Raw genomic sequence first — 26305 nt, 5'->3', positions numbered from 1 at the left:
TTAAACGTTTCTTCCCTTGGTTACAAAAGTGTTTTTATGAAAACATTTTTGTGAAAAACAGGGACAGTTCCAAAGTTTAATAAAATGCAATATGAACGCAACAAAACGAAAAATGCTGTTCCACGGCCACTCGAGAGACAAAAGCTCACCGCGAGATAAATATTCATATAAAAAGCACTAAAAAACATTTGAATGTGAATTCTATCATCCGATATTTAAATCTGGCAGCGGGTGTGCGGTCGGGCGGGAGTTTCCTTGGGCAGGGCGGGCGCGGGCGAGGGCGCGGGGAGGGGCCGGGCTGGTAATTAGGCGGCCCGGCGGAGGCTGTATTGATCGCCCGGTCTCCTAGCAACGCGCGAGATGGCAGCACATCCCTCGCACCGGTGCCGGGATCGCGTTTTTTGTTCAAGTTCGCTCTAGGTGAGACCGTTTTGATGTAATCTCAAAGGAAATGATTCAATTCGATTCGCTCGCTATATTCAGCGGGAGATTATGCTGCTATTAGTCAAAGCGTTTTGCAACGAGTCGTATCTAAGTAGGTAATTTCTTAAATTATATCACAGTCGTTTTGTAAATAGGTGGTATGCAGCTGTTCTGTAAGGAAAATTTAATAAAGAGTCAGACGTGGCAGCAATCCAAGCGACGTGGCGGAGGTTGTGTAAACATAATTACAGAAATATTATGAGGAGCCGCACATTTATCTAGATCATCCGAAGCATCCGCTGCAAGGCACGTCTCGGCTCCCTTGTTTGTTTCTCACTTATATCTGTGATATATCGTTACACAAGAAAACGGAGAATTATAGCATAAGGAGACATGTAGAGTCTTCGTTGACATTAAATTATTGCTAGAACGCTGTTATAAGTTAACAGGTTTCATATTCAAATTATTCAAAGCATGCACCTTTACTCATGTCAGATAAAAGCATATTGTTATTTCCTTTGTTTCCTATTATAACGTGAATAAGAGCAAAATTATAATGATATTAAAATAAAATAAATTCATAGAGGTGTATAATAAAACTGGTCATAAATAAAAAAGTGTAATAATTCCACGAACCTAACCTATAATAATGAAAATACGTATTATGTTCGAGCAGGTATTCGTACTTGCAAGCGCGTATTTTTCGAGACTCAAGCAAAATGTAATAATGTCGTAGCGCCATCCTTGCGCTCCGCATTTTATCTGACATATTTCACCCTGTCCTACTTCCTTATAAGCATTCCCCCTATAAAAAGAGAATGATAAGTCGCAAACAATTTTTTGTTATAAGTATCAACGTTGGACTTGATCTCTGATAGTTTGTTATGTCCATTGGATGATATATTGTTGATGAATTGTACTTTCATGGTTAACATACTTAGGTATTCTCGCAAATGTGACAGAAGAGAAGAGAGAGGGATCTTCTTCTTACGTAACATTTTTGCATTTTAGAATTTTTAATTATGTAACATGATTTAATTAAATTCTTTATACTGTCAATTGAAGTAGAAAAATTACACACTTGTGTGAATCAATGAAAAAAAGAAGAGACAGACATAAAGACGGTCAGACAGTCAGAGTTACTTTCGCATTTAAAATATCAATATAGATTAGGGATTAATTAATACTCATATTTAATCCAAAACATTCTCACGCGGCAGAAGAGGAATACCTTTATAAATATACCTACAGTTTACTTTAAATAAAGTCATATCAATTCATTCCATGAGCAATATTTTATGTAAACAAAACATCTATGTTTTCTTCGTCTATTCAATGTTTCTATTATACTAAAGAAAAAATAAACAAAGGAATATCAATGGACGTACGAACCGGGCGGAGCAGACTTGCAAGTAACGTCGTAGCGGTTCTACAAAGAACAACTTGCTAACGAAAACGAACCGCTTCCCAGCAATAGTCTTTGTGTTTATGTACTCAGTATTCTCAGTGAGCCGAGAAATTGATGCTTAGAGCTAGAATTTATACTTCATTGTGCTAGTAATTACCATTTTCTCATGTTTGTGCACTTCGTTTCTCTCGTCGCTCTACGAGTGCATTTGCGTAACACAGTAGGTAAATATATCATTGTTGAACATTCTATTTCGTTTATGTATTATTGACCATTGTATACATACTGTAATATTACTGTTCCAAATGTACTTTAATGTAAAAATAAAATGATTATCAACTCTTATTAAACTCTATTGCACAACATAAGAATTCACGTATAAAAACTATATTAGTTCAGGTTTTAATTTCAAAGAGGATATATAATAACACGCGAAAGTGGGAGATTGCGTTTCCCAAAATTCCTGATTAAAAATCCACCCCGATGTCCATCATTTCTGTGATGCTGTGGGCGACCACCTAACTTCGTTGATTAAAAGATAAAATGCTATGCTATGACTGATACATGGCTCGACAAAAATGATACGCAAAATATATTTCGTCAACTCATTAGCTTTTGGCTAATAGGAATAACATGAAAACAATATAGTCCTTTATTATTTTACTTGTACTTAAATAGTTAAAAAAGGACTTTGCTTTGGTGTTTGTACAGTGCGATAATTACTTAAATTAACAGAGCTTATCGTTTTCTACTATTTCCTATCTTTGATGTTTAAATCAAAAGCAGACATCGGCAAACGACAAGGTAAACAGTGCAGCGGAAATTTTTGAAGAGTCGAAAGCACTTGAGTTGCGAAGAAAACAGAAAACGTTTGTTTGCAAGTAGAATCAGGACAATTAGAAGAAAAACATATTTCTATCATTTATGAATAACTAGAATTGAGGAAAATAAATAAATCAACGATTTCCTTATCTTGTTTGATAGAAAAACTTTATTGAAAAAGATGTACGTGGCAGGTATAACATGCCTATAATGCCTTGGGAAAACGAGGACTTGAAGAAATAAAAAAACAGAATAAATTTAAGTCCTTTATTTCTTTTTCTAGATAGTTTATCTATAGCTTGATATCTAATGCCAGGTTAACTCTACTATTAAATTATGTAAAAAATTTACCTCCTGGCGGTGATGTATCGAAGGATGGAAGGATTCTGCGCTGAACCTAGCTTAGATGTTATTCAATTAAAATAACTACAAACATTAGCAATATTATAAAAATATTTTGAATGAAGGAAATCCTTTCAATAAAGGAAAATATGAAATAGAAATTACTTTTAAGTAATAATTACTTTAAATGATTCCAATATATGAAATATAAGGTATGTGTACTGAACAATATACTCATTAAGACCACCGAATCACTAATCAGAAATGCAATTTTATACATGAAAATATAATATTTACCAATAATAAAGCGATGATCGAAATATTCAACGCTACAGTAAACTTCAATCAGTACATTAAAGGGTGGCTCTCCTTTGTAAGCTCCAATCCAATATCAATATATAATTTAGGTACGTTCCCCGAGCGGAGTATTAATTTACAGTTCCGAATTGCTAGCACAGAACTAGGTATTTACCATTAATATATAATAATCCATGTATAAATGTTAGCTGACTGGAGCATGTCGGCCGGATGTAACTATTGGCAACAGCCACCCGGCGAACCTCCTATCGCCCACTGCGACCCATTTTAGCGAATAAACCAATAGATATACAGACTGGAATTGCATGGTGTAAGGGTGCCGGTTACGATTGTATCCCGTTGTCAATTGCATCACCTCGCTGCCACCTGATTCCCGTTGCCGGGAGGGCGCCTCTGGCTGTTTGCCGGTTGCCTTCGCTTTGTGTCCGCTTAATAAGTATATTCAGCCATGTTGACTGCACACGACAGCGTTGATGTGTAGTAATTACTTTTCGAGTAGATGTTCGATATAACCATTGTTATGAAAGTCCGACGCTAAATGAAAACCCGATGGATTTATGCAAGCGCTTAGGCCAAAGTGGATGTAATTCGATGTCTATTAGTCAGGTTCAGGTTCAGGTTCAGGTTTCGATTAAGTACATTTGAAGTGAGCGAATTCAAATTTGTCATAAGCATCAGCATCATATTTTATATACTTCCATACAATTCCGTCATATTTCCTTGGGATTTCTTGCAAGGAATACCATCCTGGATTTACTAAACAACATTTAAAAAAAATTACAAAAAATGTATCGGAATGTCTTAAACACGCAGTAAGTAAATTTGTTCAAATAATTTCTTCCCCTTTGTTATTAGAAATGGAAATTTTGTCTTTTACATCGTATGTGCATGCTATCGCATCGTATGTGTGCAGTTCGTGCTAAATCAATATATAAAACTTTACTAACATTCGACCCTTCAAGGCAATTCGATGCAATAATACAAAATTTCTCCAAAATTAACTCCATCTCGCGAAACCCATCCGTTAATTGGGCACGAACCGAGACACGTGATAGAACTATGCGAGGCATGTACCAGCGCTGTGCGAAATGTGCAGTGGGTATGCACGCCATGTAGGTATGCTTTGTTCTAATTTACGCGTCTCGGAGATGTTGCAGTAGCTACTAATTAAACATTACCACATAGCATGTGCCCCAAATTCTCTCTCAGTATATAATTGCCTTATTTACATAAATGCAGAGTCATGAGAGCCGCCGTATTTAGTAAAATTTAATAATGTTGAGGACGTATAATGGCGTATGAAGGTGTAATGACATTTTCGTTTACATTAAAGTGCTTATTCGATTTTTAGTGAGGACAAATTTTCCACATACATTATTTCTACAAACGTATATTACTATTACTATATAATAGAAAAACAAAACTTCAGAAAGGCTATACCGGCTTTCAATTCTACAATTAACACGAAATTTAGCTTAGTCGTGTATTTTTAAATTGCGATGTACAATATTTTTACTAAATTGATTTGATTCCTTTGTTCTAACGTCTTTGTGTAGAGGCGTCGGCGTGTAAATGACTCGAGCACCAGAGCCATTAGGGCCAGCAAATGGGCCCTAAGAGAGATGAGGCGCCGTCCGCATGCCTCGATGGATGATATAACTTGATTGAATATCCTCCCGTCCTCCCGTGTCTGTTTATTATGATATAGGTATATTTTTTAGATCGGAAAATTTCAAGTAGCTTGGGGAACCTGAATTTTATAGGTAGTATAGGTTTTAATTATGTACCTTTTAATATTTATAAATAGATATAGATATTTAGACTATATAACATACGTAATTGTCAAAAATAATAATACATTATACAAATATGTAGCTACAAATGCTCCTTCACAGTCCAAGGAGGTGGCGATCGGGAACCACGAGATAAAAGAGCAATATTTAAAACACTGGTTTGAACAGTAAACACGTCAATTATGAATGCATATTTTTAAAGAGGCCCGTTTTACTTTTCTCACCCATCCCAGACATTTCTTTCTCAGATAGTTATTCCTTTTGTTATATCATAAAAACTGAAAACGCATTTACAGAGGCCCTAACTCTGCAAATGCTCTTGGGAGCTGGAGGTTGCTTACCATCAGGCGATCTACCATCTCGGATGCTCGCAGTTACAGTTATACATAAAAAATTTAACGATTTATTTCTTGCTTACAATCTCTTGAAAAGGGGGTAGACCCTTTTCCTTTTAATTTTTGCATTTTTCCCTCTAATAACTTCCTTCAACTTCGATAAAATCTTAGTTGACACCTTTCAAAATTAAAAAATCTAGTGACGGTTATTGCTCCACTTTTTAACCGTCCTCAAAAAGGAGATAGTGAATTTGACTGTATTTTTTTAATGTTTGTAACCTTATAACTATTAACAACAAAAAAGTTTTAAAATACTTTGTTTAATAACGGTATACTGTGTGATCGACACCACCATCCTACAGCTGTGCTAGACGTAGATGAAGACCATATTTACTAATTTATAATGAATAAAAACCAAACTTTTTTTGCAGATAATGAATAGCAAAGTATTCTCCGTACTTTTTGTGTCAGTGGTTAGGGGACACAATAAGATTAATGTCGTAGAGCTGAGAGATAGCCTCAACAAATAGGTAGACATTTACAATAAACGGATTACACGTCGATACTGTGTGAGGTCAAAGAGATCAGTGATACTGGTAGCCTTTTCTTAAAATGGTCCTATTTGTTCACATTCTGAGAAATTAGCCCCTTGTCTGGTTGCTATTTCAAAAATAAGAGTCGGTTAGGGTTGGATGAAAAGTATTTCATTGTAATTAAATCAAATGCATGTTTTTTCAAAAGCATATAAAAAAATATTAAGCTAATTATTAAGCGGACTGGGACCTGTAGTTACACTACGTATAACTCAAAAACGGATGAAAATGAACGGATTTCAATGACTTTTGGTTTGTTGAAAACCTACATACCTGTTTTTCCGTTTTATACATTATTTTTATTTTAAATTGGTGCTAAATAAAGTGTATTATTATTATTATTTATATTTTAGGTGGTATAACCTCGCCCATTGCTGGGGAAATACTCCAAAGTTGCGGGCTTTTGGCCAAAGCAACTTTAGATGAATATATAAATATACAAATATAAGTATAGATACATAAAATATTATATTCAGGGTATAGATAGAAATTTCCTTACAATTCTACATGTGTTAAGTATTACAGCTTTTTGTAATAATGTGTATGTGCGGGGATGTACATTAAGTGTTTTGAGACTTGTGTGTAGAGTTTTGGGGATGACTATTATTATTACATATTATGATTTTTTTTTTTAATATTTATACAAGCATCTTTAGAAAATACACAAACACGTAGTGTAGTTATTAATTACAACAATATTCGATGAATCTTTCTACCTTTCCAACATAATATGATCCAGCTTCCATTATTAAAAAAGTATCGATTCGATTTTTTGTGGAGAGAGGGTGCGTCCATCAAGGCTAGTCGCATCACGCGCTGATAGCGGTCCCTCCGGCTTGCGGAGGATGGAACAGCCCAATAAATCACTAATAAGATTCATGGCTGCACGTCACACCACCCCTTTTGCGATGTCCTGTTTTTTTGTCATTGTACTTTTATATTTGTAGTTGGATGTGAACATTTGAAATAGAGAGTGTTAAATAATATCAATTCAATTAATTATCATGTTATTGTATTATAGGACAGTGTTAGCGAAGAAAGTCAAGCATCCGTCAATTAATTTTATGAAATTACTATTCTTCTATTTCTTTTTCTTCGTAAAACGTGTTATATCCTAATAAGTTAACTTGACTACGGTAGTCAAGTTTAATAAATGTAAAAATATACTAGTGCAATTTTGAAATAAACTCATAGCCTATTACAACTACTCATTTACATCCCTGGTACACATTTATGAAATACTCTTTAACTTTGCGTGATTCTAAAGTAATTAAACTTTAATTAAAGTTCTGCGAAAGCAAAGCGTCAGTCGGTGCTTTCATTTCAAGTTGCAAATATTTCATTGAAACAACACATTTACAAAGCTCATGTAACTAAGTAGGTACGACAGCAGTATTGCTTTCCTTATTATCTGGCCCTCAGCGCTGAAACAACAAAGTGTCGTGCGTTACGGGCTCTGAAAGTGGCATAAAAGAGAATAATTAAAAACCTTGTTACTCTCAAAGCAATAAGAGGGACCGGCAAAAGAACGTTGAGCGCTCAAAATAAAGCAAGAACTGTTTTAGACGTTCCGTGGAACCTGTATAAATGCAAGCACATTTGCAGGCGTCTGCCTCTTTATTGCCTGCCGTGCAAGACAAAAGAGCTAAAAGTGCGCCCGGGGAATATTAATAAGAATTTATCCTGACGCTTTTAAATTTAAAACATAGAGCTACAAAACTTACGTAATGTACGCGTCGCGCCAGAAATCCGTTTTCGCTTTAAATGCAATTTACTTATTCATCGCTGAATAATCCCGACCCGCAAAGAAATGTTTAAGCTCTCAGTGGGTAAACAGGGTTTATGAGTGAGAGAAAGTTTGCGCGCCCCCGCGGTGGTGGCTCCCCGAGAGCCTGGGTTCACTGGCGAGGAGCGGCCCGGCCGGGGACTGCCACGGAAACATTGTGTACCAACCAAAAACATACATTTATAATTATCTGCTCCATGTGACATGAATCGAAATCGTTTTGCCATGTACGACGTACATACTCCTGTTCTCTAGTAGGTACTTTTAGTGTGCAGATTATTCATATAGTACAAGAAGGATATAAATATATAACACATACATTTTTGCAATGACATAATTAAATTATGTTAAGAATGAACAATCCCTTGAGCAAATGCATTAATGATAGATATAAATTGGATCATAATTTTCATAAACTGGTGTCATAAACATGTTTATAAAATCATGAATGACTCCTTTCCGCAACCGCACAATAAGGAAAGCTCAAATGTGCAAACTCACGCAAAACGTAGCGTTGATAAATAGCACTACGAACGTATAATTTGTAATGGCGTCATGCCGTCTACCAAAATGGTGAACCGTCCTCCAAAAGCAGCTGGAAGAAAATGAGAAACATCCTCGTTTAACATAAAACAACTATATAGATATTTTAACGAATTTATTTTTGTAAAACAGAAGACGTGAGTACTCTTCAGAAAATCTTCGTTAGCCTAAACGTCAAACACTTTAAACTCCTTTTACATGTAACATAAAACCATTAATAAGCCTCTTACCCTATCCGTCTAAGTCAACATCGGTGTAGCCCGAGCCTGAGATGCGAGGGGGAGGCCCGGAGGGTTGTCATGGCGACGTACGGGGGCGCGGACCCGAATTTTATCGATTCTGCTACAGACAGCAGCCGAGTTCGCCCACACTAACGCGATTCAACGCTCGTGTTTGTAGATCTCAGGGTTTTAGAGAGCTTTGACATCCAGCAACACGTACCGCCGCTTCTGTTTAAATAGCTATTTACAGGCTCTCCGCCGTCGTGTGCAAATTTTAGGCTAAACGTTTTATGCTCTTGACGTGGGTTAGTTTTTAAAATGCTGAATTATTCATTATCTTAGATGCAAAAGTTACATCACTTGCCTCGCTTCAAACTCTCTTGAGAATATTTGCAATTTTAATTAAACACTGGAGATATTTTCAACCTAGATATTTGCTAAGATAGAAATGAAAGTCAATATTATGCTAGGCAATCTAACAAATTGAATCTAGATTGAATACTTGTCTTCTCATGGAGAGCTAGTATTCAATAATAAAGAAGCTATAATATTCTGATTTATTTAATTGTAATATCGTTAAGGTGAGATAGGTACTATTACGATAATTACGGTAATTTATGATCCAATTCTTCACAACCGAGTCTCTACAATATTGTACATTTATTGATATGAAAACAATGCTTATTTTAATATTGAAAACCTAGCCGAAAAAAAAACAAACACGCTAATAAATTTTTCGATAACAGCAACATATAGCAACAAAAAACAAACATAAAGCACGCGTCAAGTTGAGAAAACCGATTCACCCTAAGGGAATCGAGATCAGTAGTGTAGTTCCGAAAACACAAGCCTTGAAGCGATTTTTGAGTAGGGATAAAAGGAATGGGATCACAAAGGGTTCCGCGATATCAACTACTTTACCCTTCGCACAGTTCCCCTATCAATTGTTACCAGTTACGCATATTTTTACCCGCAAACCCGGGCCGTGGGACACCGTCACATTGTGTGCGTATACGAATACAATATGATGTAGCAAGGACAATTGTATGTAATGTAGCTAGGAAATCTGCTTGCGACCTATATGTTTTATCACCTATTTTATATTATAAATAATAAAATATGTAAAAATATTTGAGAGATTAGGCATATACGTTCAAACAATGTTCAATTATGCTTACATATGCTACGTAAGCATAATTGAAGTTTTATTGCCTTTTCAATTGTTGTGTTCAGATATTTGTAGTCATAAATTCCTCAATGTCTCTTTTTAACAGATACTCACAAAAATGTATGAATCTTACAATATACGATGCCAACTGAACCAGATGAAATCATTTTTTCCAAACGACTTGAAGAAAAATTCGGTAAAGTATCGCAGGGTCCGATTAACACAATATCCTTGACGATGTCGTTCACAAAAAGGGGCATAAGGGGACAAAAGTCCCTGAAACATTTCTCATTGAAGCGTGGGGGGAGGCCCCACACCACCCAGCGCTCAGCTACGTAGCACTCTAACCACGGTGTCCATAATTTATGCTAGCGAGCGGACCACGAAAAATAAATGAGCATCAGTAAGGAGAGGAAATGGAAAAAATAAGTTACGAAGCGGGATTGCGATTGCATTATGAAAGCAAACATGGACGGGTTATCTATAGACTGAAGTCGAGTTTCGTCTTCCATTCCTTGGCTACCGTTTGTTAGACTGGTTTCGTTTTCAGAACCACTATTTCGATTTTACTGTCGTTTTATTGGTTTAAATCTAGGAGAACATAAAATCACGTTTGATTCTTCACATTCCCGAAACCTAAAATCTGTTGCGAATCATGTATTTTTCCACAACTATACAGTCTTATTTTTGATACAATTTTAGGACTAGTTTTCATTCATCGAAGGACCAAACCTAATTTTTTATTCGATTTATTATTCGTAGTACGTATAAGGAAAGTTCTTTCTTTTGATTTCTTTTGATGAACCGCACGTAAGCATTTATAATATTAAAAAATGGATGAATTACAATCGTTCTACTTACTTAATAGGCATACTTGTTTAAGGTTATGTATAAAACCTTCCAAATGTAAAGCTTAGTCAGTTGCGCCTATCCCCAATGTTCCCACGCTCGAGGCAACAGCGAAACTTTTTACCCGTATTTAATGGGGGGCCGAAGCACCTCTCCAGCTTGTTTTAATTCCTCGTTTCTTTACAACTCTGTCAAAATATAATGGATGGGCACGGGCCGGCTAATTGAATCCATTTTTCATAAATGACGAAACTAAGAATTTTTTGTTACTATTTAAAATGTATGGCGGCTGACTATTCGCTCTAAATCAGTTTAGATAATATTAAGTTGACAGTAATTAAAGAATTTAAAGAATACATTTTAGTGTAAGTATATTTAATACTAGCTGCGCCCCGCGTTATATAAATATTAATTTCGGGATAAAAAGTTGCCTATATGTTATTTTTTTCATTAGAATCGGTTCAGAAGTTTTGCGTGAAAGAGCAACAAACACACACACATCCTTACAAACTTTCGCATTCATTACATTAGTAGGATAATAAAAGATAATGTGCTTATTTAATAAAAGGCAATAGTATAATTTGTAGACAATTTTATACTAATAAATCGATTACACGATGGAGATTGTTGCTTATCAAATCTTCATTATCTTTCTTATTCTTGTACATAAAAAAGGAGTTTCTATACGTGTTTTTGGTCATATTATTCATTGTACGTTACTGTGCAAAGGCAATTTTTATACTTATTTATATTTCCCCATTATACAATAGAAATTAGCAATAGGTACGTAGTAAACGTGTCATATTTTCCAGTTTTATACCAACACTAAGTATCTACGTATAATTATTTTGGTAAACTACTTTTAGATTTAAAGACTTTATTTTTTAATAATAAGAACAATTCGTTCACTTAAAATGAGTTACATGTATTATATTATTTATATTATATACCTTAAATTAATTTATGCTTACATCTCTAGTTTAAGGTAAATACATATTATAATATTCAAATCAACAAGCTACATTACCGTTATAATCTAAGTTATATATGATTTTTAGTAGTTTTAAATACATTGAGACTTGCAATTTTTTGTTTTCTTTGGTAATCTGTTAAACATCTGTGTTCCTTCAAAGAGTATGGTTATTTCCATAGTTCGAGCATAAATAGGTTGCAGATTATCTTGGCTTCTTAAGTTAAATTTTATTGATTCTTTTTTTAGTTGTATATTTCATTGGGTTGAATTTGTTATATTTTTTATTGATGAGCATGCATGCCGCATATGCGTACTTTTAAAGTCATTCTCTGCCTGATTATTTTCTATTGGTTGTCCTCTTATAAAGTGGTCATTTGATTCATTATTTTTCCTATTAGTCATTTGAATGTGTTTCAAATAATTAATAGTTTAAACACTTCAGAAAGGAACAGATGTGTTTGATTATATGATACATTTTGGATGCCTACATAATTGAAAATGCGTTTTATTTTCATTGCCGTAGTTTGTAGCTCCTATTTACTGTATAATCAGTAATAATTAAATATTTGGAAGTGCATTACATGATAAGTATGAAAAGTAATGAAAAGAGATATTGAAGGTATAATTAAAAACAAAGAGAATGGAACCTTCAAAGCTTAAAATTTAACGTAATTAAAACCAAAAAAATGTATATGATTGGACGTTATTAAAAAGAACACAGAATAAAACAAAATTTTCATTATTTAGTTTATTTCATAAAGGTGGGCTTATAGTACATGCGACTTGTACATTTATACATACCAATACAATCTCTTATTATCATGACTACTACATCACCAATCCTTTTTTCTTTCAACTTATATTACAACAGGCAACTAAAATTTATTGCGTGTTAAATGTGCCAATTTTGATTCGTTTACTAAACTGCGCCACAATGCATTCGTAATAATTTTTTTTTACTGTTTCAGAAATTAATACAATTATTACAAAGCTTCATATACCAAATCTGTAGCAATTAATGGGTTTATGTAAAAAAAAATCTTTATACTAAATAACACTATATTTACATAAAACAAATATTGAAACGCTACTAGATATTCAGTAACCGTCAAAAGGGTAATCCAGTATTCGCATACAAATTTGTAGAATCACGAGTTAGCATATTAATCATTTATTTTGATGAAAATGATCCATATATTTAAGATTACATATGCGTTTTTAGGATTTACAGCTGAAACAAACACGTGATCACGGATGGGTGTTATCGTTTATAGGGCATTTTTTCTGTAATGGTGTACTCGTCAAAAGGCATTTTATTTTTATGGCCTTTAACTTAATGAATATTGCCTGTGACACTTGCTAAATCAACATTTGCTTCAATTTGCTTAAATTAAACATTAACAATTCCTTAAACGACTAAAATAAAAGAAAATAAAAATCAAGGCGGTATAATTTTCTCCACATCAAATTAGATACCACGATCATATTATCAAACATCATTAAATATCATGTTTTGATTATTTGTTTATTTTTATTATCCACTAATTACGTTTATTAACTACTAGGCTCTCTAGGATAAGGACAAAAAGAAAACCTGGCTGACATAGAAACTCAATAAAGAAAGTTTACGTCTTTCTCTAGAGCAAAGAATATTTGATAATAATCTGGTAGTTTTTGAGTTTATTCTACGGGTTCGTTCTTAAATTATGTCATACTGTAAAAGGGGGGAGGACATCACATCAACATCAAATGTTAAATTGTGTGACAAGGGGCATCTAAATGTATCAATGTACTTTACTTTTTCTTTTATTTTTTTTATGAATACATACATGAATTTTAAAGTGAGTGAAACGGGGAGGGGTCAAAATAACATTTAACGGGCGTGACATAATTTATGGCTTCTACACTACACATTCAATACTACCAAAACCAAAATTTTCCACTCTACTGTAATATATAAAAAAAGACATATTTTCGTTTCAACGTAATAAGCAGAGAATCAAAACACGAGTCAAAGCGAGAATAAACAAACGCCTAACGTTAACATAACTCCGGCATCGCCATTTTGACAAACTCGCTCAAATTCACAAACTCATTATCTATAACCGTGTCGAATAGCAGTTTGTTCTCCGCGTCCAATTGATTAATCGCTTGCAATCTCATGTACGTGTACGGCGAGAACGCCAAATGATTGCGGATACTCAATTTCGTGTCGACATCTGGCAACAAATTGGCCAACTTGTTGACGATTTGCGGCTGCAAGTTGCTGAATATCACGCCCTTCCCGCGATTGGCCAGAAACTGCTCGTAGTAGCAGCTGACGAAGTCGGACGTGTACGCTTTCAGCATGCGCATCGGCTGCAGGTAGCGCTCGTCTTTTCCGTATTTCGCTTTTATCGCGGAGAAAATTTGTTTGTATCTGCAAATAGAATATTGTTTATTGTGCACATGGTTAATTTACTGGTTGTCTGGGAGACATCGCTATTTAGCCGCCATTTGTGATAATGTAACTAGATTCAGCCTTAATTTGTAATAATATCCAGGGCAATAAAGCATAAATAAATTAAAAATTTATCAAGTACCTTGTAACTTCATTTACTAAGTGCTAGTATCAAAGCAAAAATTTAATTTTAATTTTTGGAAACAAAAAGGAGGAGGATCTATGCGACGGTATTATTATTACTTTCAAAAAATTTTTCCCGTAATTCTATTTAAATTTGATTAGTTCTGAAGATTCGAAAGCAGTTCAGTTTTTTATAAAAAGTGTTATGTATGTATTGTGTATGTTTTTACATGTTCTTATTATCAACCAATCAATGAAGATGATTTTTCAAAAACATGTAAATATTTTGATAAGTAACTAAAAAAAATATAATTAAAATCACAATATGGCAAATACCTTACAAAATATATAAAATATCAATGTAGGTGAAAAAATATTTTCTAACAATTTTAATAATTAATCTCATCTGTGAACAGAATAAACACCCATTGTTCAATGGAATCCTTGGCAGTTAACATTCAATTGACTTTTTTTCTCAATCAGCGAAGCGAAGAATATATTCGTTTTTTCGCATTTTTCCTTGTTTCTTATCAAATTTTTTTGTGTTCAGTGAACTTAATGAATTAAAAACTTGAACCGCTCAAATAGCCAATTATAAAGTAAAATTGTCATAAAATCTAAAATGTGTTATCTATGTTGTAATGATCACATGTTTTATGAATATTCTCAAATGTCTTCGCCAAATGTAGTCCGCTTTTCAAAATCCTTGTTCAATTCGAAAGAATGTATTATTCAGATTTTTTTAATACTTGATATAGGTTATAATACAAATATTCTGCATCTTAAAAATGTTATTCAAACCTGTTTCTGGCCGTGTAAAGTAAAGAAGACTGACTAAAAAAATAATTATAATAAAATATTATGTACTAACAACAAGATAAGTTCCGCGAGGTTGTCTTGCATCACAGCAGAGGGCGCCAGCAGCGGCAGAGCGAGCGGCAGCAGCGCGGGGGGTCGACTGGCGCCGCAACCCCCGACCCCCTCGCGACCTCCGTGTACCCCCTGACCCCCGCGACCCTCTCGTCCCCCGCACGCGAGCGCGTCGCTGCGGGCGCTCTGGCGCAACGAACGCACGGAAGAGAAAAGTACGCGCATGTCATCTACGAAAAAAAACTTTTAGATAACCACTTTCTTCTATTACGGAATTCTAAGGCATTTGAACGAAATCTCGTCTGATATTATGCTTATATTCTCTTATATAAACCTTCCTCTTTAATCACTCTATCTATTAAAAAAAAAACCCCATCAAAATACGTTGTGTAGTTTTAAAGATTTAAGCATACATAGGGACATAGAAAGCGACTTTGTCTTATACAATGTAGTGATATCAAATTTAATCTTATCTAACAACTGATCCGATATGAAAAATGCTTTCACTGTTTTTGTCTGTGTCAATTTACTCTGTCAATTTACTCAAGAAGGCTTTAGGATATATACCACAAACCACTTGAGCGAAACCGAGAGGCACAGCTAGTTAAAATAAATAGTAAACTAACCAGGATTTGCTTGCAACGCTTTGCTGCACATATCGTTGAGTTTCGAGGCAACCAACTGTATCGCAGCTGCAAAACTAGCGCCCGACGACTCTATACTTAAAAAGTACTGCCGAGACCTTGTACTGGCATATACCTGAGACAGAAACCATATCAAATAAACACATAAGTCTTGACTCTAGTGGAATATACATTAAATACTGTTCTTACCAAGTTAGTATACATAGATGTTACACTCTTGAGTATAGCACACTGTTGAATTGGATGCGCTCTGCAATATATTTTTGTTAATGCGTCCAATATATCCACTATGTGCTCTGGACTCTCCACGTTGACCCATTCTATTAGATCCAAAATCTGAAAAAATATTGTTTTTAATTAAAAAAAGAGTGATACATATAAAATAAAGATTAATTTATTTATTTTGTAAATGCATTGTGAACTAAAGGTTATCGAAGACTTTTGCGCATTGAATGTTTTACTGAAAATAGAATTATTTATTTATTTATTTATTTATTTATTTACACTTTATTGTACAATACACATACAGTTTACAAAACCAATAAACAATATCTATTGTACAATTTGGCGGCCTTATCGCTTTGAAGCGATTTCTTCCAGGCAACCTTTGGATACAGGAAATATAAATTTTGAAAAGGTAGAAAGTGTATAAATACATACAAGAAAGTGTACAAATATATAGATAAGAAATTAATGCATATAGGAGCAAGGATAGTATAAATATGCAGTAAAGAGAGATAAATAATAGAGAATTAATAAGTTAGTACCTCTACAAAGTAGTCCTCTTCATTCCAGAAAGGCAAGAACTGCGCTAAGAACCTCGTAATCACCGGCAAGCCCTGCATCAGGGTTGACTGGAAGACTGACAACTGACGCAGCAAGTCTTGCTTCTCCGTGTAACTGTGGGGTGATATGTCTAAGAAACCTGCAATATTAATAAAACCATAACATCTGTTACATGTTAAATATTAAAATATTAAATAAATAGTAGTAGTAAATGTCAATGGACTTGATTTGATATACTCCTTGTATTAATTTGTGTCCTTGCTTATATAGTTTAACAGTGGCATAAAAAAGAAATACTCGTCCCTTAATAGAACTGTTCATTGAAGCAAACTGCTTGCGAAGGACACAAAGAACAGCATACTACTGATCGATCGATCAATGATATGCAGATTGATGGAAACAACTTAATGTAAAATATGCTAATCTAATATAATGGAGACATTCTCTTCTACCAATTATCCTAAATTGTATTTAATTTTGCAAATCATGGAACTCAACTCAACTCTAACCAGAACCTCATCAATAACCCATACAATCTTACAACTCTACTTTAATTATAACTTGCGTTAAATACTCACAATTAATGAGCAAGTGGTGCAAATCATGCATGAAAAACGCGTGATCGGTTTGATCAGCCAGCGCCAGCAGAGTGAGGCCGGTTGTGTTGCACAGCAGGGCGCGCAGCCGGGCCGGCCGAGACATGTTGTGGTTCAGACTATACTGCAGTAGCGATACTGGCCTGAAATGTTAGAATTACACGAAAGGTAGAAAAAAGTATGACCTGACCTGATTTTAGGTATTTTGGATCCAACTTACATTTTTGAAGTTTAAAAAATTACAGTAATATACATAAACAATGTTCTCAAGATACTACAGTTGGATACATTAAAACTCTAAATTAAAACAAACATAAAAAAATATAAACATAATTTGGTTTTATATAACTCACTCAGAAAAGTCCAAATAGTTCTTCTGAGGTGCTTTATTGTTATATTGCCTTGAGCCCACATGAAGGAATTCCATGTTGGGCACAAGTGGTTCAGCTTTTTTATTCCTGCTGTTTTCCTACAAAGATAATTAAAGTCAGTTTTATTCAAAAAGTGAGGAGCTGAGCCAAAGATTTAATAGTTGCAAAATTTTAGTATCAAATGCAATTTTCGAATATAATTATAGTGGTCAGCTACAGAGATAAGATTATAAATCGGTAGATATATTATGTGGCAAAACCTTTATTTTACACATATAAATTAGTTTCGATTCAAGTACTGTACAAAATAGATGATTATAGTAGCCAGCAGGGTGATGCTAGAACAGACTTACCATATTTAAGGCATTAACCCAAATAAGTCTCTGCTTTTCTTCACTTTTACTATTTCTCCTGTTCTGCTAAGAAACATTAATTCATTTCATTACTTTATATAGAAAAAATATAAATGAAGCATAAAAATAAATACATAAAAAATTATCAGAGTAAAAAACTCACCTGACAATTTTGGAATCTCATCAATAGATTAGCATTTATTTTTCTAAATGCTGTGTGTATAGATATTGATGGAATATCTTCAGGGACACATTCTGGTTTGTAGGATTTGAACAAACCTATGAGCACTTGCAACTGTCTGAATAAATTCTAAAAAAATGAAAGAATATTATAACAATATTAACATAAATCACTGAGACATCAACAAATATGATTTAGATATATAAAACTACCTTTCTGTCAATATCCATTGGAATCAGCCGTTGCATGACAAGCAAAAAGAAAAAAAGAATGTAAATCACATTATAACATGTTCATTCAAATAGCTTTAGGCTGAGGGCTAAGGGATACCATAAATAATCTGATATCAAATAAATAATCTAATTTACATAAATGTTACTACACAATCTTATTAACTATGTTCAATTTAAGTATTCAGATGTGTGGATTACAAAACTCCACTTCATTAACATAAAATATGTACAACATCAGGCATAGCTTCTTTTAATTTATTATTATGTATTATATTTTTTGTATTTAATAAATTTATCAACAGTATTGAACACATTTAGTACAAGTGAATGAAAAAGTAGTGTTATTTGTACTAACTTTCTTGCTTTCCCTCTTTTTAGCATGTTCCATCAATTCTAGGACCCTATTTCTTGTGACATCTGAGGGTTTCGTCAACATATACACAAGTTTCATAGTATGTACAGTCTGAAATAACAATAATGTTCACATTATAATCATATGTTAGTTCATATATACACAAACAAAATTGGTAATAATAAAAATCATTTAACAATATACTCACAAGCACTTCATACGTCAAAAATGTATAAAATAATTCATAGCCCATATCTAATGCAGTCATATCTATAGAGTCAGCATCCATTGCCGCTGAAATGTATACAATAAGTCATTATGATGATGACAAAATAGGTATTATAGGAAAGAGCTTTATGGCTTTGGAACAAACACTTGTAAATTAAAGTAATTTATATCATATTGATATTAAATATTGCTAAATACCCACCTGTAAGCCAATCCAATACGTGACCAATTCTAGGGAAATTATTCTGGTTTTTATAATTTGCTAAAAGCCATTTTAAGCAATACTCCACGGTATTTTGAGCCACTTTGTCTTGAGGCACGATGCAAGAGCCTAGGTTCACCCATTTCGTAATGGCTATGAAAAATAAAATTTAATCATTATGTTTAATAGAATTTTCTAATTGTTATAGAATTAAAGAAAATATAACATCCACTGCCTACTTACGTATACTTAAATTCAGCCAGACTTTGAACAATGTGTGAAAATCGTCGTAATCTAAACCAGAACTATCAGCTAGTGAAGCTAATTCTTCTATTTTACTTTCAAACAATTGCTTATCGAATCCTTTTTTTAGAGATTTTATGTAATCAATAATTTCTTCGACGTCCGTCATGTTGAAATCAAAAAAAGTTTTTTAATTTCACTTATAACAAAATCAAAATTTGATTTCAAATTTTAAAATATACGTTGACTACTTGACAATAAACATAGAATTGACAAGGTGTTTGCAAACAAGAACAGTGTTGCAACTTGCACCATTTCTAAAATATGTTTTATCGACACCTAGTTATTATATACGAATATTTTTATTATTCTATGAAATAAGAGCAATAAGTGAAAAAAGCATTTTTTTTTTATTTAATTAAAGAGCTTTATGGTTTTTGAATAAAATTGCCGTGAGTAAAAAAATCAGACAAACTTTTGACTGATCATCAAAATAATACATGTATGTATTTGTATTTTTACTTATGCAATTCACATAAATTACATGTACATACCTGTAATGGGATCCTTATTTTTTACGTTTTTGAAGACGGTATTACAAACGTCTATAACTCAATATTTAGTTTTGAAAATATGTGATATTAATTATTACAAGAAAACGTCATAGTGACATAAGCTGTAATTTGAAAACAGTCTCCGTAAATGCATATAAACGCAGAACTTCGTCTATGGGTATAGAAAAAGTGTTGTCCATAATAAAATTTCGCCAAAAATAGGTAAAATTAAATTTAAGAAAAATATTTTTCTCCATTTCCGATTATTTGTCTGATTTGCAGACAAAAATAGCATACATACGTATACGCAACTTGGTATTATAAATATCAATACCTTAAATTAAAACATTTTTAAAATATTTTCATAGCCCAATGTACACAATAAATTTAATAAACATTAATTAGGATTTAAATTTGTTAAATTTTAATATTTTCAAGCAAAGATATTGCTTGTGGTTGATAGAAATATATCATCTTATTTAAAATTTTTAAAAAATTACTGTAAACCCTTAATCATAGACAATACTCAAGCTATCCGTTAATCGCATCCGAAATGTCAAAATGAACGAATTGTCGTTTGAAGTAAACAGTATGGATATTTGCCAGTAAGATATTCTAATGAAATATGGTAAAAATCATATAATCAAGAAGTGATTTAAAAGTGTTTTATTCCAAGGAATAAACATGTGGCCTATGCTCTTAGACCTGACCCGCGATGAATGTCGTCGGACGCTTAGAAGACTCGGTATATATTTAGTTTTATAAATGGCATTCGTTTTCCCTCCTATGGTTTACTTGTGTCCAACAAGCATTTTAACAATTGAATCCTATTATTTTGTTAACTTTTTCTATACAAATGAGTGCTTATATCCTTGTTTATAGAATTGGAGGCCTACTCGAATATGGTAAATGTGTTTAGAGCACAAGGAGCATTAGAAGACAACAGAAAAAAGTTGTTGGAGGAACTGCGCGCCGTTTTGCATATAAGCCACGATCGCCACAGTGCTGAGGCGCGGCGCGTGTCCAATGATGAGGTGTTAGCTACCATAGCTGAACAGTAAGTTAAGAATGCCATATTATCTCTAAAATTTAATATAAATTTTCAATTATGTACCCTGCACAGTTAAAGATGGCTGATCATACTTTAGCAATACTTATGTTGCAAAGCTAATTTTAGAACAAATGTCCACAACTTCATTATATTTCTAATCAGAATAAACAAAATGAATAATGTTACTCAATTAAATTGTTTTTTATCTTTTATGTCATTTCTTTCCATGGCCATATAGAAGTAGGTATAGTATTAGTAGATGGTATATTTATGAAGTTTATTGTTAAGGTTTAGGTAATAAAAGTAAGTTTATTTCTTGATCATATTATATATATTTTGTATTAAATATAATGACAAGCATTGACAGATAGATAACCTATCAAAGTGTCAAGCTTTAATTTCAGTTTGAATAATAATATTAAAAAGGATTATTATCTATTGTCATAAAAAAGGATTTATATTGAAATGTTCACTTGCATTTAATATTTTTCGAATGTGTAAATAGTATTTTAATATGAAGAACTTCCTTTACAAAATTATTTAATTTTTAATGTTTTCATATAAATGTCAAATTTTAAAAGGAGTTTAAAAACAGAAAAAAAATTTCCAACTAAGTAGTATTAGATAAGCAAAAGAAATTTATCTGAATTTCACATAAATCCTTATACATTTTTATTTAATAAAGTTTTATATATTTTTTTAAATCATATGAAATTAAATTTTTTTAACACTAAATGTCCTGAATGATGAATCTGTAGATACATTTATTATTACTTGATTTTTTACGTTATATACTGCATCATAAATATAACCATAGAAAACAAAAGTGATTTACATACTTTATCTGTCAAGATGTATTGCATACTTTCTAATTAAAATAAATGTTAAATTGATAAGCTCTTACAGAATTTTCCGTTGATGTACAAACTTAAATAGAACTTTTTTTAAAATGTTTCTTTATATATCTACATAAACATGTATGTATATTGTAGGATGATATGATAACTTGGTAAGGGATGCTTCTCCAATGTTTGTGATAATTGATATGGATACTCAATACCAACATGTTCTGAAATAATTTATATTAAATTTTCTTTTATGGCTTATATTGTGTGTAATTAATAATATGCACTACCAAATGAGTTGCTAAGAGTAGCTCTGCCATTACAACTCTTTGTATATTGTGTAATTTATAAAAGACTTTGTATGAAAATTGAAAAAGTAATAAGAAACCTAAAACAGTAGATATTCAATTAACTGGACTTATTCATTTTAGAAGTCTGGGTATTTGGTTAACAATTTGAATATAGTGCAGGAGAGCTGGTTGTCTACTTGAATTTTTGGCTGGAAGTCTACTTGAATTTTAGTCAATGTATGTAAATGATGTTAGGTGTTAATTGAATACAAATGCATATCAAGGAAATTTAAGTTATGAATTGTCAAAACATCAGTTATAAATTCCTGTAGTTTTTAATTTCTCTTTAATATTTTGCCACAAGGGTTTTTTTTTATTAGATTCTTCTCCATAACGAATATAATAAAAAAGGATGGAAGGAAAATTGGTCCACCTATTCACATGTATTTCACATATTAGTGTTTTTGTTACTTAATAAGGATGATATTGTATTATTATAAGTAATGTGACTAATTAAAAATAAGTATTTAATAATATATATGATTGTGGTTGATAGTCTGGATGAGTATAACACTGGAAAGCTAAGGGCCAGATAATCAAGTTAAATAAATAAATAAAGTATAATAAGTAAATGTTACTAAGGTAATAATACAAATAGTCTTATCGCAATTGAAATCTAACAGAAATCTTTTAAGGTTATCAATTATGGATGTCCTTGAACCTATGCATATTTTTTTGGCTATTGAGAATACAGAAGTTAAGTTAGAAGGTTCAGTGAACAAATATATTATCACAAAATAATTTTAATTATTATTTTATGTATATTTATAAATAGCTATAAATATTAATATTACATTATTATTTATATTATTATGCAAATAGGAAGTTTATGCTGTTGCAGTAATGCAATAAAGCAATAGCTTTATATCTTTTTATTTCATAATATTATGATGAATAAGCCTAAAATTATATATATCTGGGGTATTAGATAGTTGCTGATTCATATTATTGCTATAAAACTGAAATATAAATAGACTATAAATTTACCTTATGTTTAATGTTGTTACTTAGCATTATGCTTCATTTATATAAATTAAAAATTGTATTTACTTTTTAAATATTCTGACAAAGTAATGCCCATGAGTAACAGGACTGGGATGAAATTTGCATAAATTGTGTGAGTGTGGTATATCTATTTTATTAAAGTTTATTTGGAATGTTGCAGATTATCTGGTCCAAACACAGGTCTAGGATGGATTATCGAAGGTCGCAGAAAAATTCCTTTAATGCCGCGTGGCATCGCACAGACTATGTACACCGAGATTGCGGATAAAGTGCAAGAGACGACAGTGGAAGAAAATAAAGAATTGCAAAAGAAAATGGATGCTGAAGAACTTGCAGCGCCGAAGTCTAATGAAGAAGAGATTTCTGATCCAGCCACAGCTGATGCAGCATTGCAATGCAATGAAAGCATGGAAGAGATATACCCACCAGTTGCCATGGAAGACAACTCAGCCAAAGTTGGTGATCACCTTATAGTCTTAATTTTTCTACCAAATACTTTTAATTTAATAACACTCCAATTTTTCTAGATTTGGGAAACTGAATTAATATGTCGTAAAAGAAAAATTCCTGAAAGTAGCGTATCAAATGAAGACATCTCACCGCCAGTTAAGAACATGAGAAATATACCTGTGAATGTAAATCAGAAACATCTCAATATATCACAAGTATACTCAAAATATTCACAACCAACCATCAGTAAGTACATAGTGTTAAACTTAATAGTTATATAAGAATATTATTAATCATCTTTGGTATAAAAACATCTACCTTGATTTTTACAGGCAAATCCTCAAGTCAATCCAAGCATTCGTATAATCAAGTTAGCAAACTTTCTTCAAGTAAATCAAGTCAGACACAAGCACAGCGTTCACAACACAGACATAGAACGCATAAACCAAGAATGCCCAAGTCCCATAAAAAATCTCAAGAAATACAAATGTCACCTAATAAACAATATAACCCGGTTTCGATGCAGCTAGAATACTCAGGGCCGCCTAACTCATTCCAGGCTACCTATGCTCAGTCCATATTGGGAAATAAAAACAAATCTGATTACATTGACGAAATGAAAACAAAAGTGAAATCTTCACCTGGGATGGTGAGCGAATCACCTACAATGCATTTGTTAAGTCAACCAGCGACTGTGCCTCACGAATTAGGCGTATCAGAAAACGCACACCCTGACGATCACTCGTCCTTACAAGCTCAAAGTACCCCAATACCCAAACAGAATGCTGCGGGCAAACAATGCCAACTGTTAATTAAAAATAGATCCGAGACAGACAAAAAAGTACAAATGCAAGACTTTAAAATTGTACAAAAGCCTAATGATAATATAAAGATACTCTCTAATCGGCAAGTCGTCGTTGCGCCAAGTTCTACTCAGAAAGCATTGAACACAAGAAAACTTGTCACAACAAAAGTTATTGGTTCGATACCAAAGGGGCGATCTTCCACAACTCCAGTTAAATCGATGTCAGAGAAGATGGTTGTTGTATCAAAACCTATTGACAACAGAATATCACACCCGAAATTTGTTATAACCTCTTCCTCGAGTACATCAATGAAAAATCCTACAATTAGTGCAAATAACTTATCACCCCCAACTTCGGAACCTTTGACCCCCAAAGGAATTCCAGCAACAGATTTGAAGGTATCAGCAAAAACATTTGTTTTGAACCCCAAATCTGGACAAAAAATGGTCGTGCTGCCGGCGAAAACAAGCAAAGAAGGCCAAGTACCATTGTTCCACTTTAAAGGAATACCCACTGCAATGAAACTAGTGTCTGTAAGCTCGCAACCAAATACGCCCGTTGCAAAATTAAATCCAGGTATTGCAACACCGAAGCCATCCGTTCCGGTACCTTCAAGTACAAAAATAGTAGGTGTTGAGCAAATAAAAACTGCTAATTTAGCAGATATTGTCCCAGTGAAGGGTACAACCCCAGTAGCAACACAGAAAATTACGAATCCTATTGTCCGACCTGTGAATACCAAAGGGAATGTCATTGTTGTTCCGAAAGGCGCCACAATTGGAAAAGCGTTAACGTTTACAAAAAACGGGAATGATATGTCAAAAATTATAATGGGAAAAAATGTAAATAAACTTCTACAAGCTAAGTCTGAACAAGGAGAGTCATCTAAGTCAGGCAATGTAATTGTTTTAGAACTTAACAATGAACAATCGGGAAGGACCACTACTATGTCTGAAATACTAGATAGTCGCGTTCCTAATACAACGCGTAGTCACGAAGAGAGTAAACAAGATATTAATCAGACAATTACTCAAGATACGCCTGTATTATTTGAAAATCAAATTGCCGTAGAGAGTTGTAACACTGCGAGTTTAGACTCGGCTACGAGTATGGGTGATATAGTTCCTATGGAAGAAGGTTCTCTTGGCATGATTGTCAAAAATGAAGAACCTAAGTCTACATTTAGTCAAGACACTGAAGTCGTTAAAGATTCTTCAAGTGTTACAGACTGGGAAATGGAGCTCGAAACGGTCACATCGAGAAAGGAGAAGGTTGACGATAAACTAAACTCTTTACACCTAGATCTCGGCATGTCCAGTGAAAGTGAAAGCGAATACATGGTCGATAGCGGGAAAAACAAGAGCGAGCACTCATCGCAAGACAGCATACAGCAAGAGACACGAGGTAAGTTGCGTTCCTAGCTACTTGACTTACCGAGAGATCCTAGTTTAATGTTAATGCCATTTTTAGGGATGAGCAGTGAAATATATAGCGGCTCGGGTCTTTCGCTAGCCACGAGAACGTTGCTCAGCCAGTTGCAGGACGAGGGCTCGTCGAGCAATGACTCTTCGTTCGCGCTCAAATCCAAAAAGCCCGACAAGGCCGGCGAGGGTAGCGCCAAAGCGGACAGATCCGAGTCAGACGCGTTGTCCAAGGCGAAAGCGAAGCTCACTCAAAAGGTGGCGGAAGCGCAATCTCAGCAAAAGCGGATAGACGTGTACAGTACGGCAATAACGACGTCGGAGATAAATCTCGAATCGTTTTCGTATTTAGATGAGAGTCTGATGGCGGGCGACGACGAGTTCCCGGACTCGAAGCGGGAGCCGCGCCGCAACATGCTGGACGAGCAGCTCAGCCGCTTGCTCGGCGAGGACTCGGCCAACTCGTCCGACTCGCAAACTGTAAGTGAACGTTTGCCTTTAACGAGTAACGACCAGTGAACGGAGTGCGCTGTGCGAGGTTGTGCTTTGTGATATGCCGTGTATATATTGTTATTGTCTGTGGTGAACTTTCTTGTTTTCTGTGAAAATATATTGACACTTACATGC

At 33.6% G+C, this 26305-nt stretch overlaps 2 protein-coding genes across 3 annotated transcripts; one reads left to right on the top strand and one right to left on the bottom strand.

The window, feature by feature from the left end:
- Positions 1-13305: 13305 nt before the first annotated feature.
- On the bottom strand, positions 13306-19439 carry LOC119831337 (centromere protein I-like). Of its 2 annotated transcripts, none has more exons than XM_038354643.1 (13): positions 19197-19439; positions 18954-19106; positions 18732-18817; positions 18527-18634; positions 17921-18067; positions 17758-17823; positions 17387-17502; positions 17016-17176; positions 16419-16576; positions 15841-15987; positions 15634-15766; positions 15009-15237; positions 13306-13993 (listed from the first exon to the last, which is right to left on the bottom strand). In XM_038354643.1, exons 1-13 carry the CDS (start codon positions 19363-19365, stop codon positions 13615-13617), a joined length of 2052 nt encoding a protein of 683 aa, XP_038210571.1. In that variant the 5' UTR covers positions 19366-19439; the 3' UTR covers positions 13306-13614. The 2 variants fall into 2 exon arrangements, with proteins under 2 accessions (XP_038210571.1, XP_038210578.1); XM_038354650.1 differs by having other exon boundaries at positions 17758-17820; positions 19197-19438.
- Positions 19440-20317: 878 nt separating this feature from the next.
- Positions 20318-26305, top strand: LOC119830289 (BRCA2-interacting transcriptional repressor EMSY). The gene is made up of 6 exons (XM_038353253.1): positions 20318-20495; positions 20633-20807; positions 23162-23456; positions 23529-23697; positions 23784-25661; positions 25728-26305. Exons 1-6 carry the CDS (start codon positions 20435-20437, stop codon positions 26195-26197), a joined length of 3048 nt encoding a protein of 1015 aa, XP_038209181.1. The 5' UTR covers positions 20318-20434; the 3' UTR covers positions 26198-26305.

Source organism: Zerene cesonia, chromosome 1 (genome assembly GCF_012273895.1).
Source record: "Zerene cesonia ecotype Mississippi chromosome 1, Zerene_cesonia_1.1, whole genome shotgun sequence".
Taxonomy (NCBI): domain Eukaryota; kingdom Metazoa; phylum Arthropoda; class Insecta; order Lepidoptera; family Pieridae; genus Zerene; species Zerene cesonia.
This window is presented reverse-complemented; position numbering and strand designations above follow the sequence as displayed.